Genomic DNA, 18,433 nt, shown 5'->3' with positions numbered 1-18,433 from the left:
GCAGTTAATTTTACTACTGATTATTCACAGCTGTCGCTTGGATAAAATGGTTTCTGCAAGCAACTTAAATAGATTGATTTAGGATTTTTTAGCTTTCGATTTACCTTCTAGGTGAGGACTCATGGTTAACCACTTTTGTCAATACTGTTAGATTAATCAAGGCATCCTTGTTTTGTACCTTTAACAGAGACGGGAACTTTAAGAGCAAAATGTTGACAGCTGATAAACCTCTTCAGCTTTTCTGGGTTTCAATAGGCTTTTTGTATGGGAAAATATATATTTTCATTGGCAAGTTTATTGGTGGGAAGTAGGGGAAGGAAGAGACCTTTATTGAACAAAAAGGTCTTCAGTTTTAAAGTTTATCAAATTTTAGCTAAAAAACAACTGACTCCATTTGGGTGAAAAATAATTTAAGTAGTTACTTGAGGCAAACTTCATGCTTTAGAGCTGTTGCTCAGAGGTTCCATTCTTCTGTGAAGATGTCAACTGTAAATATAAAAATGCATCACTGAAAATGTAATGGTTTAAAGATTCAAACTGAAATAAAATTCTCTGCCTGAGGAAAACACTGCAATCAAAATAAAGTAGTCTTAACTTCTCCTGAAGCAGGTGTATTTGGAAGCAGTGCTTGAAGGCATCAGGGGCACGCTGCTATTGTATTTCATAGCTTGGGAATCAACAGTAAGGCACAAATAACATATGATTGGTAAGTTACTACATGGCATCATGGATAAAATGTGTATCTATACGATATGATCTATCGTTCCATAATATGATTCAGTTGTTTTGAAAATGTGAGTTTTTGAAATGCCCTTTTCTTTTAGTGTATAATTTTTGACAGAATAGGAAGTTGCAAAAGGTTGTGAAAATAAAGTCAGCATATTTTCAGAAGGCAGAAATGGACCTGACACATACCTGAAAATCCCTCCCAATCTCTATTGAGATCAGAATCCAGCCCTGCAGTAGGTGGGTTCAGGACTGGATTCTAAACCGCAATCTCTGTAGTGATATGGGAGAGATTCTATGTGTCAGATCCCTTTCTGGCTTCTGCAAACATGTTTATTTTATTTTTCATCTTTGTGTTGGCGGATAGAAATCTACTAGTATCATTTGAATAGAGTTGCTCCTCAGTTGGTTTCCATGGGATAAAATGGTTAGGAAATGGGTTAAAGAAGGCTTCTCCGTTCTTTCTGCTGCTGCAGTGTGCCTTGGGAAGAGACTGCGCAGATACTTTCCAGCCCCCTGTGCAGACTACAATAGTGGGTTTGCATCAAAGATAATGTCAGACAGCTGTCTGGGTCCTGATGGTGGCACTAGCTTCAGTCTGCAATGCTGTATGGATCCCATCAATCAGTTGTGAAGCTGGTGGTTCGCTACCTCATGAAAATGGAACCATGTGGAAGTAAGTAAAATGTCATAATCCTTGTTATGGCAGAAACAGACTTAATATGCAAAACCTTTGAACAGTATTTTGAAAATTTAGATGCTTGATAAGTAACTGTGCCTTGTGAAAAAACATAGATGAAACAAATGATAGGCCTGTCCTTCAGCAGGTTTTGTTGGCAGTAGAAAACTAGGACCAGACAACATGGGCTTTCAGTCAGAAAACATAGGGGTTGCTGGTAAAATAGTACGTGTGCTGCCTGCCAAGGCATCATAACGTGGTAGACACAAGTAAACAAATATTGCATGCTCCCCTTCATTGTACTGATCTAATTATTAGTGAAAGATGTCTGATTTCAGTGACGGTTGCTAAAGTGGTATGCGCCTTAAAAGAACTTAGGGGTCACTTAGCGACTTTTTATTTGGATTTTCACGCTTCAGTTTATGTAACTTTAAAACTTTCGCCTATGTGTGACAGAAGACTGCATATATTTGAAAACTTTTAGAACCAGGTTCAGCTAACATGGTGTTGAAAATAATGTTGAGTTTTTGTGGGGTTTGTATATTTGCAGCAGTGCAAATGCCACAGTAACTTTCAATGCCATTTCTTTTTATGTTCAAACCACATCAAACAAAAATCAGGATTTATCAATTCGTGTCATATATAATTGCCCTTCAAAATTATTTAAGTATATACTTCTTAATGGAAGTGAGTCAAATTTCTTATGCAGAATAGGATCAAAGTCTTTGTGCTGAATCAGTTTTTTAAATTGTCTTCACAGCGACAGCTAGTAGTATTTTGAGGGGGATATAATTTTGCTGATAACACTGAGCAAATCTTTTACTTTTTTATATTACACACATGGGTGTGAGGCAAGCTGCTTTCAAAAGTCACTGAACTAGGATCTCCTTTTGTTTCTGGTTCCGCAGAGTAGCTTTGTTGACTATCTAGGCGGTGTTAGTTGGGATTCACTTACAGCAGTACAAACCGTAAACCATCAGCAGGTCACTAGTCAGCAGCAGGTGTGAACAACATAAAACAGGATTAACACTGCCCCAAAGTGTGCACTAAAAACAGAACCCCTGCCTTGCTTTTACAAGGACAGTCAAATACGAGGGAAACACTTCCGGATGCGCCAAGGATACAATTCCCTGTTTACTTTAAACTTGCTGTCCAGGAGGTTCTGTGTGTAAATGAAACTGTCGTGCTCAGTTGCTGCATAGATGTAAGTAATCTCTATAGCACTCTATTCCTCTTCCTTTTGTGTACAGTTTCTCCCAGATAATCTAGACTATGGAACCATTTACAATATGGGAGGGGTATTTTTGTATTTTTACAGTCTAAGTTGAGTTGCTGGCAGTTTAGAAATAATGTATATTAATAAAACATATTGTGGTGTGATTGATACTGTTATTCATACACAATCAGGCATCTTTTGTTTTGTAGAAATATTTAAAACCTATAAAGAACTGCCCAGTTGTAGTGGAAAGAATAGCAGTATGATACCTTCCTTTCAAAAATTAAAAAAAATGTTGAAAAGGTCAAAGCTTATTTAAACTATTAGATGAGGGAGGTGTCCTAAGGGAAAAATGGCCTTGAATTGGGCATAGGGTTGTATTCTGTTTCATTGCAATACTCTCCTAAAATGAAATAACAGATTTGTGTGCTGAAACACAGTCATCAGAATGAATATATTATTTTAAAAATGTGGCTATTTTAAATAAGGATAAACTATTTTTTTAGGATTTTATTTTGGTATGAGGTTTTTTTTTCTCCTACACGTATATAATTTAGAATTCTTTTCTGGGAAAAAAGTAGGACTTGGTATGCTGACCATGTACAGGTAAGTATGACTACACATACATTTGTTTGAGGGATTGGCAGTTTCCCCCTTGCGCTGCAGTGCAGGAGTGGGCTGAATTTTTGCTATTGTTTATCTAGAATATCAGCATGACAATTTCTGAATCAGCCTCATTACCTCCTCATAATAACTTAGTATTTTATCTGACCCGAGTAATTTTAGTCTCTCAGGAAAATGCATATTTAAAGTGAGATAGTGTTTTTTTCCCACAAATAGTCTTTGTAGTTTTCTCTCAGCACAAAAATTTCTAAGCCAGGTCAGTTTTCTGATAATCTCAGGCACCCCCCCCCCCCCCCCGACATTCTTGTGAATATATAGCTAGATTTCGGAAATTGTTCAGTTGTCTTGTGTAGGTGCTTGGTAACACAGCAGCTAGGTTTTCGAAATTGCTGTGCACCCTGCAGCTCCCATTGAGAAAAGTAGGGACCACTGAGTTTCAGCGTCTTTGAAATGCTGACCCCAATAGTGGCAGCTGTGCACTTTGGTGAATTATGGTATCTAGATTCAATGCAGCTAATTTAAAAATACGGCTCTATTTCCACTCAGCAGAAACATCTACTTTTTGAAAGTGGCATTGAAAAAAACTTTTAAAAAACCTAATACAAAGTTTCTTTGCCCCCCCCCCCCACATCTGTCAGGCAAGAAGAATGCTTTTAAACATTATCTGTGAGTAATAGTGGGTCTTTTCAAGCTGTAGAAATTAATATGATAAATATGTGACTAAGTTATACATTTGTAGGAGTAAAACCTACTAGTCTCAGTAGCACTTCTATCCAAGTATACTTGTATAGCACTGAGCAGCATGCAAGCAACAGTATTCTTGGGAATTTTCTTTCACAACAAGCACATAAAATAAACTTGTAGTTTTGGAGAAGGAAACTAGTGTGCCCAATTCCTTGCTAACAGTGTCCAGGAACAATGTCCTTCACTCATATCACAAGGAAAGCAGAACTCCAGCCACATAGTAGTAGTAGTGACCAGTATATTTTATAGCAAATTGGAACAGAAATTTATTCCAATTTAAAAGACATTTTCATCCATGTGCATGTGGTAGAAGAAGACAGTCTAAGGTTGTTTGTGCACTTACCTTTTTTTGTAGCACAGCTGTGTGTTTTGCAATGAGGTTTCCCCGTGTTTTTCTGTTTGCAGGGGAATTTCCTGCTGCAGAGTGTCCCTAGTTGAACGGATCTGATCAGCCATTTTGTCCAACTGTCACTGCCTTGCATGCTTCTTCCCAGCCCCCTTTTTGGTGCTTTTTTTGGAGGGGGGTCTTTTGTCTGGAGTCCAGTATTATTTTGCCACATTGAAGAAGTTCTAGCAATGAATCTTGACTGCTAATGTTTATGTTAAATACGTTTAAAGAGAAGTCCTTCACTCTATAATGTAGTGATGGAACTGCCGCTCACCTGCTGCTTTGGTCCAGCATTACTTTGCTAGTGGGGTCCTGTGCTCCTTTGATAGGCCCCTGACTTCAACAGCAACAAAATAAAAAAATCCCTTCTAATTGATCTGAAATGGCAGAACTAGGGTGGGGGAAGGGTGGTAGAACTAGAGTTGTAGAACTAGGGTGGGAGGAGGATCAAGAAAACCCAATAAGAGAATAATGCACACCATGTCCTTCGTTTTCCCTGTGAAGGCAAAGACAAAAGTTGCATTTTCCCCACTTTCATAAATTGTGGGATTCTCTCCTGTGCTATCCGGTGAATTGCCTTCTTCTGTAAAGTCTTCCTTGATGTTCTCCCATCCAAGTATTGACCCTGCTTAACTTCCAAGCTCTGATGAGATCAAGCTATACTATACCATTCAACATCCCCATTCTAAGTCTATATTCCCATAAAATTTCCTTGCGTGTGTGTGTGTATATATATATTTAATATATATATATATATATATTTAATATATATATTTAATATATATATATATATTTAAAAATAGGTGGTATTATGTTAATGAGCGTATTATAGAATGTTTGAAATCTGCCACCATGGAATAAAAAATATGAAAACATTTCTAAAGTTGGCAAGACAATGACACTTGTATTCTTTGTAAACTGTAGGTAACCTAGGCCATTTCTACTTGTATTATCAGCCTTGTGTTCAGTGCTTTGGTGAAGTAGTTTTCTTTTTCCTTCCTGTTTACCTAGAGTATGTTGGTGAATTTGTGCGCCTCCTGTGGCTTCTCCAGCTTTCCTCTGATCTTTCTCTAACCTGGTTTTCTTAAGGTTTTGGAAATGATTACAGTAAAGTCCTGGATGACTGCTATATGGGTGGGAAATTTTATATTTTGCCACCCCATTGCACCCATTTTCCTAACTCTGTCAATTTTTTTTGCCAATTAATGTAAGATTTATTTACAGTCTTTGACCAAAGCATTTACAATACAATTTAAAATAAACCAGCTTAGAACCTTCTAACAATTAAAATAATACTCCTGCATATTTCATAATATATTTCATAAAATAATACTCCTGCAATACTTCTGCCTAACTCTGTCAATTCTCTGCCTCGGTATGGGGCTTTTATTGTTTTTAAAAGAAAAAAATGTGTTAAATAAATATAATGATATGCTAATATGCTTACAAGTTTCTCTGAATTCCCAGTTTTTATTTTTTAAACAAGTTTAAACAGAAAGAGTTGCAGAGATATAAAGAGACAGGCCTATATGTGCAACAGGAAGTCTAGAGACTTACTTTTTTTTAAACGAACATAAGGATGTATAGATCATATTGTATAAATGAGGATATGAGGGCTATCTGCTTGTGACATCTGTCACTCTTTGATTGCCATCATTGATTTGGCTGATCTGGCTCTCCACTCCATATGTGTCCCTTCTAAAGCTGTGCAGTCCCTGGAAGAGGACAACCATCCCATTCTTTGGTAAGGGGTACTTTATTTTTAAATTAAAGGTGGGAATTTGGAGAATTTGCTGTGCATATTGATATAGTATTATATATAACAATATTATAGTATCACAGAGAGGACATAAGAACATAAGAACAAGCCAGCTGGATCAGACCAAAGTCCATCTAGTCCAGCTCTCTGCTACTTGCAGTGGCCCACCAGGTGCCTTTGGGAGCTCACATGTAGGATGTGAACGCAATGGCCTTCTGCGGCAGTAGACTCTTACTGTTCTTAGGAACAGTAGACTCTTATGATTCCCCACTCCTCTACAGGAGCAGTGGACTCTGAGCTCATCATAGTTTTCTCAGAACTCTGTCAGCCCACCTACTTCACAAGGTGTCTGTTGTGAAGAGAGGAAAGGAAGGTGTTTGTGAACCTCTTTGAGACTCCTTAAAGGAAGAGAAAAGCAGGATATAAAAACCAACTCCTGTTTTAAAAAAATATTGCAAAGTCCCTGGTATTCTGAAGAAGGGTGGAGTGTCCATCGCTGGGGGACTAAAGCATATAAACTGTGGAATCCTTGTAACCATTATGCTTAATCTGCTACTGCACTAGCAAGAAGAAACAAAGCAAGCCCCCCACAAGTGGTAACCACCTAAATCCCACTGCTGCTATTTCTTAACATATTTGTCCCAGTCCAGCATTCTGCATTTAAGGAATGTATGCATAACAGTCTTAATTTATTTTCATGAAGCAAGTGTTATATGGATAGAGAACAGTATCATCTGTGTAAAACGGCATTCTGAAATGTTTACCTTCTCACACTCTCTTTATATCTATACTATCCCATAATACAGCCAATGACTAAAATAAACAAAAACAGGGAGAAATAGCGTACTTGGTTTTACCAGATTTGCTTCATTGAATAATTTTATTAGTAGAAAAACAATCGTATTATTTATTTACTATTGTTGCAATCAAAAGAGTGTATCTTGATATTCACAGTACTTTGTACGTTTGGGTTTTTAGCTGCAGTTTGTTTTGCCAAAAAGTTCTTAATTCTCATGGATATCTTTTTAGTAAGTGTGAGCAAGGGAGCCCAAAAAATTCCCAGAGAGTCCATAGAAGCAACTTGGTGCTATTTTGTATCTGAGCCTATATGTTTTCTGAACTAAATAAATTTAACTGGGCAAGCTCATTGAAAACTATGTCTTCAACCACTTAAAAGTTGGCATAAATCACCACCAGCAGAGCTTATTTGTCTTTAAACAGAGTTCTCTGACTAATCAGTGTCAGTTACCATAAATTATATTAAAGCTAGTTTACACAATAATAGTAATGAAAACGAAACCTTCACAACTCCTCTTTTAGATGAACTCAGTAGTGCATGAGAAGTCTCCTCTTTCCTTGTGGTTATATATCATTAAAACGTTTTCATTATTTTTTTGTCTTTATGGGTCATTTGCATTGTTACTTTAAAATAAAAAGTTCCATTTAGAAGAAAATTCACAAAAAAAGTTGCTGAGAAAACGTGTTCCCCTGATCAACATGGCTGCCTGTTTTTGATTGCTGGACAATGCTGCATCAAGTTCAAGGAAAGAGACTTTTGGAGGTAGTTTGCCATTGCCTGCCTCTGTGTGGACTGACAGAGTTCTGAGAAAACTGTGACTGACCCGAGGTCACCCAGAAGACGTCATGGGAGGAGTGGCCTAGTTCTCCAGATTGAAGTCTACCACTTTTAACCACTACATTACTCCAGGTCTTGCTCATGGTAGTACATCACTGTAATATTATTGTTCGATAACCGTGGTGGCGAACCTTTGGCACTCCAGATGTTATGGACTACAAGTCCCATCAGCCCCTGCCAGCATGGCCAATTGGGCATGCTGGCAGGGGCTGATGGGAATTGTAGTCCATAACATCTGGAGTGTCAAAGGTTCGCCATCACTGTTCTATAACAATTGACATTTTTTAAAAGCGTGAAAAAGCCCTCCAGTGGCATAGTGTAACATGGCAGCCGTGGATGACTGAGGCAAGGAAGATGGTGTCCACATGGGGTCTAATGCACACTTTCTGCACATACAGTGTTCAAAAAAATCATAGCAATCTGATCAGATTTGGTAAGATTTTACCAAACGGGAGAACTCTGAAAGTGGACTGTTAAAAGGACATTATTGTGTGGATGTCCTCCCTGTGTAACACTCCAGTTTGGATGCCAAATAGAATCAAAGCTTCTTAGTAGAAGCAGTCATAGTCTGCAAACATTGCCATCTTAAGAACAGTATGCAACTCAAAAAGCTGCATGTGGCTTTGTGAATTTTATTACGATTAAAGGTGTTTTACTATCATTTTGCATTTGTTTTAAAAGGCAGTGGTACATATTTTCACTACAGATTATTTAATGTGGCATAAGTAATTTCTGAATTCTTTCTTCCTTGACATTAATGGGAAACAAATAAAATTGCCAACTCTGGGTTTGAAAATACCTGGAGATTTGAGAATGGAGCCGGAGAGAGGACAGCAATCCTGATGGGGTATAATGTTGTTCAGTCCACATTCCAAAGCAGCAGTATGGTCCTGGAGAAGTGGAATAAATTTATATAGACTGAAGTAAGGGTGTGCATTTGGCAAAATCGGAACAGAATAAATACCTTATCTGTATAGTGGGGGGAATCCCCCCAAAGCAGCCATTTAAAGGGATTCAAAAAGTGGATCCTAAATCATGGCAAATTTTTCCAGCATGATTTGATTGCTTTGGACCCACTACCAATTCTGCTGCCAGCTGGAAGACAGCAAGAACTTTTTTGGGTTTAGGTTTAATAGACCCCCCAAAAATTCAAAAAGTTAAAAAACCTATATAAGAATTTGGCTTTGTTTTTTTTTTAATTCTTGGACTATTAAACTTAAATTTCCCAAAATACCAGGAAAACACATCTGTGCATACCCTTAATCTGAAGATCAGTTGTAATTTCAAGAGATCTCATGCTCCTGCCTGGAAGTTGGCAACCCTAGAAACAAACTGTTAAATATTCACCACTTTCATCAGCTCGTAGGTGTTTAAAAATTTGTCTACAGGGTTGCCACTCCCAGTTGCAATAGGATCCTTTTCTCAGCAAAGACTGGCACAATTGCCTCATGTGAGGTTGCAATGTCACTTCTGGCTAGGAACCTGTAAGAGACACCACCACATTGAGCTATGTGCTAGGATTTCCCATGATCCCTGTGGTAAAAACCGTAAATATCTGGAAAATTCTTAGAGCATTGCCATGACATGCAACATCATCCTCCCCCACTCTGTTTCTTCCTGGCTGTTCTATTAAGTGCTGGCAGAGTGCTGGTAGGGAAAAACTGGTAGGGTTTCCCCCATTAACTCTGGCCGTTTCCGCACATACAAAAAGATAGTTGTGAAGTCGTCAGTAATAGCAGCCGTCAGATCCTCTAGCGGAGCATCTAGTTTACCAGGTTTAAGCCGCACAGAGTGTACGGCCCTGTAGAACCACAGCGGTTCAAATGGGAGCACTGCGGAAGCAGCGTCTTGCTGCGCCCTGTCATGGCTGCGCACTGGCGAAGCTGCGTCGGCTAAATGTCACGGGCGTTCACCAGCGCGATTGGCCGAGGCGCCTGTCCCCTATCTGTCATCGGCTTTCCTCCCATCTATTGTCTGTCCCTGTTTGGCCAGTGCCACCAGAGACCATGCGGGCAGCTGCCATCTGCATAGGCGATATGGATCTGGGAGAGGTGCTCGAGCAGGCGGTTGCACATCTGTGGGTGTGCGTGACTCTTAAACGTCACACAGGCGGCCTCGAAGCAGAGCGCTTTGAAACTGCCGCTGCTGACCTCACCACCATGGCCGCCAAAATGGTTCTCCCTCCCCAACATGGCCGACACCAGTGTGGGCTGGCTTTCGGCAGTCGCCATTTTTGGCACTGACTCCATGGTGGCGGTTCGCATGGCTGCGGCCTCGGAGCGACATATTTGAAAAACCTCTGTTCCTGAGCGACTTTTGAATACAGCAGCTTCGCGCCAGTTGATCGTTTTCGCGATGGCATGGCTGTGCACCTCCGCCGCAAGGTATAACACTTTTTTTTTGCTGTGACGCCATCTTTTTGCCGCTAGCTCATGACATCATACCAGTTTCGTCTGTGCAGAAAGGCCTTGTTTGCTATTTCCACTGAAGCTTATCTAAAATGCCTGCTGATCTGGCCTCAAAATCAGTCTGGAAATCGTATATGAGTACATTAATTTGTGAGAGCTTAAACAGAATCTTGTTTGCTTCAGGTGGACATATACCTGTAATTTTAAAATAAGGTTTTGGTAGGTTCCTGCTCTGCTGATCCCCACAATGGTTGACAAGTAAAAAATGCAGCTACACATGAATATTGGTCTTAATACAGTCAAACCCTGTTTCTTTGTGGATTATTTCCTCTTCCACTTCAGTCCAAATCTTTATTACGTATCTTGAAATTTATATCTCATTAAAGTGATATAAAATCTCTCTTTTACACTAAAGATTATTACAAGTGCTGTTCATTTTAGGAGTTACACCAGATAGACACAACAGAATTAGCACTGAGGAAGAGTATGCTGTAGCTGTGTAGCATAATTCCTTAATAATGACTGTCTTTAAGGTGCTGAAGTGGATCTGAAAAGGTGAGGTATGTGATGTCTGTATCAAAAGGGAAAATATGCCTTTTTGTAGGACAAAATATATGGATGTCAGGTAAAAGTGAATGGTATCAATAATCAAGTAAGGAACATACAAGAGATAAGAGCTGATGGAGAAAATGCATGTTATAAATCTACATACATATTTCCTCGAATATTGCCTTATCTGCTGATTTTGCTTTGTTTTAAGCCATATTTTTGCTGTACCTATACTTTGGAGTTGAAAGCTGGGGCTAAATCAGTCCCTAAAACTCAATGAAATCAATGGGGATTTGGGGTTTTCATGTAACAAGCAATATGTCTTCAGGCAGAAACCCAGAACAGTTCTTTGATCAGTTGACACCATAGAATGCATAATAGCTTGTGACTGGAGAAATGTATTTCGAAGTTGGAAACCACAGTATGAATTGCTTTTGACTTAGTTTCAAAAGCATCCAATGTTTGGCTAAATTGTCTTATTTCATATCGGTGTTTCTGAACGGCATACTAGTGAAAGGAGAAAAGTTGTGAGAGCTTCTTTTTGAGAAGATGTGGACTTGCAATATTTTTTTTAAAATGCATTTGGTTAAAAAAGGAGAGTGAGCAGCTGGCCATTTATTTTACTAAATCTCACAGTTTTGTATATAGATCCCCCCCCCCCAACACCTTTCTTGCATGCCCCTTTCTGCTACACTGATGATAATATACCTGGAAGGAAAAAACAGCGCAAGTCTCGGCAGCCAGCATCAGACAAGGCGGTCTGCCATCTGTCCCACCTGCTGCATTCATGTGTCCATCTGGTTCCTGCAATTGCTCATTGCAAGCTTCAACAGAAGAATGTTCAGTCTGAAAAGAAGGCAGAGTGAATAATTTAGGTACTTCTAGTGTAAATAAAGAAAACGAGAGAAGGCAGGGTGTGTGGGGTGGTGGGTTAGGAGAGGCAGTGAGAGTGTCTCTCATTCCTGGGTGCCTTAGAATGTCTTAATGCATGACAGCCTTTCATTTGCATATAGATTTAGATGTATAGATGATGGGAAGATTACGAGCCAATGAGTTTTATCTAGATTTAGATAGCTCTCAGCCTAGTTTGACCATAAAATATAGACTGTTTTCAGGAGGAGAATCTTTTGGGACTTTTAGTCTAAGTGAAGCTGATGAAATCTAATGTTTAGAGGCATTAATTTAGCAGAAATACAATATTTCCTTTTTAAGAGCTTTTGGTGCCCTTTGTTAACCAAGAATTTATAAGTGCTTGAGTATCCTGGGAGCATTATACGCCATGCAAAGTTCCAATACATCTATGGTTAAATTTATTGTAAGAGGGAATTTCATTGTCAAAGTGTGTTTTATCTCTTTATTCACTGCAGTCCAAAAGGATATTCATTTTTCCATCCAATAGCTGATTAGAAAGCAGCAAACATATCTCTGGGTATATTCATACAAATGAATATATTATTATATTTTAAGTAGATGAAAGAATGTTGTTGACCTTTTTTAATTACCTTCCCAAAATCTGGTGAATTCAAAACATTTGGGTCCATTTTTTCTCCTAATTCAGCAACAGTGGATAACTTAAGGTCAACCATAGTACTCCTGCTTAAAAAAAGCAGGCATATATTGTGTACATTTGGCATATTAGCTTTACCTGTGGTGCTTTTAAAACATTACTTTCCCATTTTTAATAGATATGAAAATTTTATTTTAATGCAGTTTTTATGACACAGAAAATGAAAGAGCACAGGTGTGTCACATTTCCATGAGAGGGAAATATTTTTCATTCCTCAGCCGTCTCCAAGATGCATCTCTGGAACAGTACAGGGTAGAAAAAAAGGAACTGAGAATCTTGATATCCCAACTACGTAGATTTGCTTGAAATTGGATTCCTTAAGAGTAGGCCTTGTCAAGCCCACTACTTTTCATTATCATACAAACTTGCTTTTATGTTTATTTTTAAAGCCAGTAAGGCCGCAGCTACTATTTGAGCAATATCATGTAGAATATACATGGTAGTAGAGTCCTATTGACATACAGAATAAACCCCTTCTTTTTCAAAGTTACAAGGTTCTGTATTCTTTGCAGTCTGCCCTGGAATAATTTTCAAAGCTGTTTTTATTACAAAAGTGTAGATACTTGACTAGAATCTACATCATTAAAACTGTAGGCTTGTGTTGTTTATTACCACACTAACCTTTCCCCCCTGAATTTCTGTTGTTTGTTCATTCTACTGGTACCACAAATCTAGATGGCATTACTGACAAATAATTGCAGTTTAGTGTCCTGTCCTCTTGGGCTGCAGGGATCTCTCTCTCTGTCTCTGTCTCTGTCTCTCTCTCTCTCTGTGTGTGTGTGTGTGTGTGTGTGTGTGTGTGTGTGTGTGTGTGTGTGTGTGTGTGTAAGGAAACAATTACCTATTGTCTGACTAGTCACCCACCAGATGAATCATGATTGATTTGCCAGTCTGCAGTGCAGGTCAGTGTGGGCTAGAAAGCAATGTTGATTCACCTGGTATTTGGTAATTGGTAAGACTTTGCAATGGCTCCCCTTAAATGAAACGTGGCTCAGTGGTATTGCAACTTATTGGTACAGAGGAGGTCACAAGTTCAAACCCTGGTAACTCTAGAGGAAAAGGATTGTGTAGCAGGTGATGAGTAAGGCTTCCTCCTGAGACCCTGGAGAGCTGCTTGCAGTTTGAGTAGACAAAACTGATTCTGATGGACCAGTGGTACTGATAGTATATAGCAGCATGTGTTCATGCTGGGCTTTTTTCTAATAATTACTATAAGCAAAGCAAAATAATATGTTTTTGCTTCTTCTCAGAATAGCTACAGTGGCTTAGGTGGGGAAAAAGTGGGTCATGGATACGCTGGAAGTGGAAGAGAAGGTCTGAATCTTGATTTCATCTCTCTTCCCCATTGCTTAATAGTGACATCCTGTTGTGCTGCTGCTGAAACTTTCCTTGCCTGTATTTCCACACTTGCTCATCCTCAGCCTCTGTATAAAATCAAGCTCTGGCACTCTCATGTCAGCCCCTGGGAGAGGAGAATGAGGAAGGCAGGTCTGGAAAATGTAGATTTGTTTTAAATTATTGTACTGCTGAAAGAGTTGTCTTAACTGTATAATAAAGTGGATAGTATAAATGGGGGACAGGGAATGATGCACAGAATCACACCAGGAAGGAAAAGGTTAGTGTGTTGATCTGTGGGATGGGGAGAAAAACCATCAGACAGTCATTACAAATGTCTGTAAGCACTTCCCATTCTGTCATTTTAAAGCTGAAAAAAGATCAGGGAAACTCTAAAATTGAGAATGAAATGATTCTTTAAAGGGTCTGTTGCAGGTGGAAAGAAAGTTTGGTCCCATTGAACAGAATGAGATTATTCCCAAGATAATTTGTTTTGTTCCTTCATTATATTAGGATGGATCCAGTGATCTGTTGGCAGAAGGTGCTGACTTTGTCTTCCCTGCCCAGCAGTCATTTCTAGCTCTGGAAAGATGGATTTCCAGGGTCGCAGGATCCCTGTGGACTAATAGCCACATGGGGCAGGGAGCGGTCCCAAGGAAAGAGAAAAGGGCAAAATCAACAATGATGGAAGAGTAAGAAAATGATTTAAACTACTTACCATCCTCAACTCAACTGCTTTACCATGTGTGTCAGCTGGCCTGCAGGGAAGCCTGCAACTTTGAGAATCAACTTTCCTGGGTTTGAAATGAACAGATGGAGAGAGGGGAGCAGGGGGAAATCCACAATCTATACCGAGATGGTTCCAACCCAGTCAGTGAGATTTTACCATGCTAGTGTTAACATAACCCAGTTAATTAACAGGATGTTTGATTTTCTATCATTTATGTTGATGCTGTAATGGTCCTGGCTGCTTGTTTGCTCCATGAGTCATCAATACAAAAACAAAAAAGCAATCAGGACCATCTCTGTCCCTGGGGTGTCACTCTGCAGCCTAGTAGTGACTCTTGCAGAGGATGACATGTATTCACTCCAAAAGTTCCTCCAGTAATTTGCAGAAGAGGGATTTACAATTTCTGTTGATTTCCATTCTCCCGCCATGCTGAGTTTCTGCTAGGAACAAATTTCAGGGGCTCTGTGGGCCACAGCAGGCAGGGGAAACTGGAGAGTGCTGCTCTGCACAGTCTGTGGGTGGTTGGGTACATGTCATTTAGTGATCCAAGTAGGAGAATGGCATAGACCAGGGGTCTGCAACCTGTGGCTCTCCAATTGACCATGCTGGCAGGGGCTGATGGGATTTGTAGTCCATGAACATCTGGAGAGCCACAGGTTGCAGACCCCTGGCATAGACATAATAAAGCAAATTTTAAAAAATTAAAAGTTTCCGGATACCTACTGAGATATACTCAAGAGTAATTACTGGGACTTTGATGTTGGCACCTTTTTCAGTGAGTGCTTTTAACTTGTGGAACTAATTTTCCAACAGTGGTAGGAAAGGCAACCTCATTATTCACCTTCCATTGATTCTGTAAAATCATTCTTCTGAAACAAGCTACTAAACTGACAAGCGGTGTTGTGTGCCATGACAGATGACTCTAAAAGTTTGCTGTTTTACTATTATAATAAATATTGCTACTTTAATTGCATTGTGAAATGTTATTGTATTTATTCGTTTGTTTATTGCAACGAGAACTGCCTTGAGTGTAGGGAGAAGGCAGAATACCATTTCCCTATACTCTGCCTCACCAAAAGGAAAAAAAAAACACAAAATTGTAACTTGATTCACCACATGCTGGATCATCAATGACAATCCATCATGTGGTGAATGAAGTTACAATTTTGTTTTTTTTCTTTTGGTGAGACATATAGTATTTTTTTAACTGAACCAAGATTTCAAGAGCACTTCGACACTTAAGGCACTGGAGATAAATACTGTGCAAGAGAGAATTTTGCAGAATTTTGCAGAAATCAATTAGATTAAGGGGCTTAAGTTTACTTCTTGATCTACAGTTGCTTCAGTGTGGTAGCAACTTGATGTTGGGAGCAATTTTGGTATACCTGCTCACCGTATGAATTGCCGCATCATTTGTGTCCATACCACAGGCAAACATTTCTGTAAGTGGCTTATGGCAGAATTAAGATAAGCCAAATTGCCCAGGGTGGGGGTGGTGATAGTGTTAACCTGCATGAAGAACCACCATGCCTAATATAATTTTGGGCAGTTTCCATGCAGAAGTAGTTTCAGCTCTCCTCTGCACAGAAACTAGTGAATGCTAAAAAATCCCTTACTTCCAAGTAACAATCTACTAGTGCAAAATAAATAATATAGCGCTATTTATGATGCTTTGTAGAATTAGCAACATAAAGAGGTTCCTGTTTTCATTCCCAAGTGTAAAAAAATATGGTTGGAAGGAGAGTGAAGCAAGGAACATATATAAGCAAATGCACTTGCATATACCTGATAAAAATGAGGGAAATAAAGTAAAGGAATTTGTGTGTCAACTGTGATGCAGTTTAGCTCAGAAACCAATCACAAGTCACTACATAATATTTTATTACTACGTGGCTCTAGCCTATATTACTACATGGCTCTAGCCAATAAACATTATTATCTTCTTAAAGTCTGTTAGAGATGTGAATAATGTTTTACTTAGTGCTTCATTTATCAACAATTTATAAACAAAAGCAGCCATTTAGAATTATATGACTTAACAGCTAGCTTTTAATTTTGATATCTGATACCATTAATGTGGATGTTTATAGCATTATTTATTAATTCTACAAGTATAAAGCTGCAACCATTCCACTACATGATAACATTGTACAAAATGCTCCATTATTTCATACCACATTACAAGTGGCATTCTTTTTTTTATTTGTTAGCTAATATTTAGAGATATAAATGAGGTTTTTATTGGGTTGGGGAAGCATAAGCATTTATTGTCATTGTGCACGCACAACGAAATTTACAGCAGCATTCCTCGATGCACACAATTTCAGACTCATACCCCATCCTTACTTTCCCCTTCCTCCACCCATCCCTACACAGCCCCAAACACATCAACACGAAGCCGCGGAGTTTAGCATAGCCACAGCTCTAGAGTAGAAGCTGTCTCTAAGCCTCTTTGTCCTAGTTTTGATAGACCTGTATCGTCTGCCGGATGGTAACAGTTCAAAAAAAGAGAGAGTGTGCTGGATGAAGGCGGGTCTCTCAGAATATTTTGGGCTTTCTTTGGAAGCTTCGGGGAATTATAGAGAGTTATTCCAAGGAGGAGGAGAGGAGCAGCCCGATAATTCTCTGTGCAGTAGTGATCACCCTTTGGGGCGCCTTCCTATCTGCCACTGTGCAACTGGAGAACCAGACACAGATGCAGTAGGTTCAAAGACACTCTCTATAGCCTGGCTTTTAGCGGTAAGGACACCGAGGGAGTTTTCCATTCAGTTGTTGTTTCCTTAAAAGTCTCAGATAGTACAGTCTTTGCTGGGCCTTCTTAACCACCGCGGCAGTCTGTACGCTCCAGGTCAAGTCCTCTTTAATCATAACGCCCAGAAATTTAAAACTAGCCACCCGCTTTACCTGATCTCCATTTATAGTCAAGGGCTGAATTTCTGAGCTATTCCTTCTATAGTCCACTATAAGCTCCTTTGTCTTGTTAGTATTAAGAACCAGGTTATTTTCCCTGCACCATGAGAGCAACCTCACTCCGATAGGCAGACTCATCCCCTCCAGAGATGAGCCCCACCACCGTTGTGTCATCGGAAAATTTGATAATGGTGTTATTATGATAGACAGGAGTACAATCATATGTATAAAGGGTGAACAATAAAGGACTCAACACACAGCCCTGTGGGTTTCCCATATTTAGAGTAAGAACTGAGGAAACCCAATTTCCCAGTCTAACCCTCTGGGAACGTCCAGACAAGAAGTCCCTAATCCACAAACAGATTGAATGTGAGAGTCCAAGATCCACAAGTTTTGTCACCAGTCTTTGTGGTAAGATTGTATTAAACGCGGAACTAAAGTCCGCAAAGAGCATTCACACATAATTCCCCTGTTGTTCCAGATGCGTCAAAGCAGTGTAGAGACTAATGGCAATGGCGTCCTCCGTAGATCTATTAGTCCTACATGCAAACTGATGTTTATCAAATGTATCTGGAAGGCAAGAACTAATATGCCTGTGGACCAGTGTTTCAAAACACTTAATGATGATGGGGATGAGTGACACTGGTCTATAATCCTGAAGATTGTCAGCAGGAAACCTCTTTGGTAGTGGAACAATGATGGAAGCCTTCAAACAAGATGGAATGGTGGACTGGGATAAAGATCGATTAAAGGTCCCAGTAAAAACACCAGCCAGTTGGTTAGTGCAGCCCTTTAACACCTGACCAGGAATGCCATCCGATCCAACAGCCTTCCTTGGATTCACAGCCCTCAAAACCTGTCTCAGGAAGGGCAGATGAGTAAAAAAGGCTGTCTAAATGTTTGGATTGGATTAACTTTTGCAGGATATTTTGGAAGCAAAGCTGTTAAACTTGACTTTCTACAGAAAAGTATACTCCAAGAGGCAAGAATTATTTATCTATGGGTCTCAAGCAATGCTTTTGGAAGTGCAAATAGTGGTTGCACTTGGCAAATTAAGATCAAGTTCAATAGAGATTCAGGGCTGGAGCCAACCAGCTTTTCTGCTGATGAAAAAGGAAGGGATCCCTTTTGATCATCCAAAAGACTATGCTGAGGATTTTGG

At 39.4% G+C, this 18,433-nt stretch overlaps 1 protein-coding gene across 10 annotated transcripts in view; it reads left to right on the top strand.

Annotated features, from left to right (window-relative positions):
* Positions 1-18,433, top strand: part of ESRRG (estrogen related receptor gamma) — a 578,835-nt gene that overhangs the window by 343,654 nt on the left and 216,748 nt on the right. For 2 of the 10 annotated variants that reach the window (XM_048494162.1, XM_048495012.1), the window contains exon 1: positions 1,303-1,402. The exons of the other annotated variants lie outside the window; for them this stretch is intronic. In XM_048494162.1, coding sequence (XP_048350119.1) covers positions 1,305-1,402 — 98 coding nt within the window. In that variant the 5' untranslated portion in view covers positions 1,303-1,304. Of the gene's footprint in view, positions 1-1,302; positions 1,403-18,433 lie in introns of those variants that run through there. 10 annotated transcript variants of the gene reach the window in all.

The sequence above is a fragment of the Sphaerodactylus townsendi genome, linkage group LG01 (assembly GCF_021028975.2).
Source record: "Sphaerodactylus townsendi isolate TG3544 linkage group LG01, MPM_Stown_v2.3, whole genome shotgun sequence".
In the NCBI taxonomy this organism is placed as follows: Eukaryota; Metazoa; Chordata; class Lepidosauria; order Squamata; family Sphaerodactylidae; genus Sphaerodactylus; species Sphaerodactylus townsendi.
The sequence above is the reverse complement of the archived record's forward strand: the minus strand, read 5'-3'. Positions and strand labels throughout refer to the sequence as shown.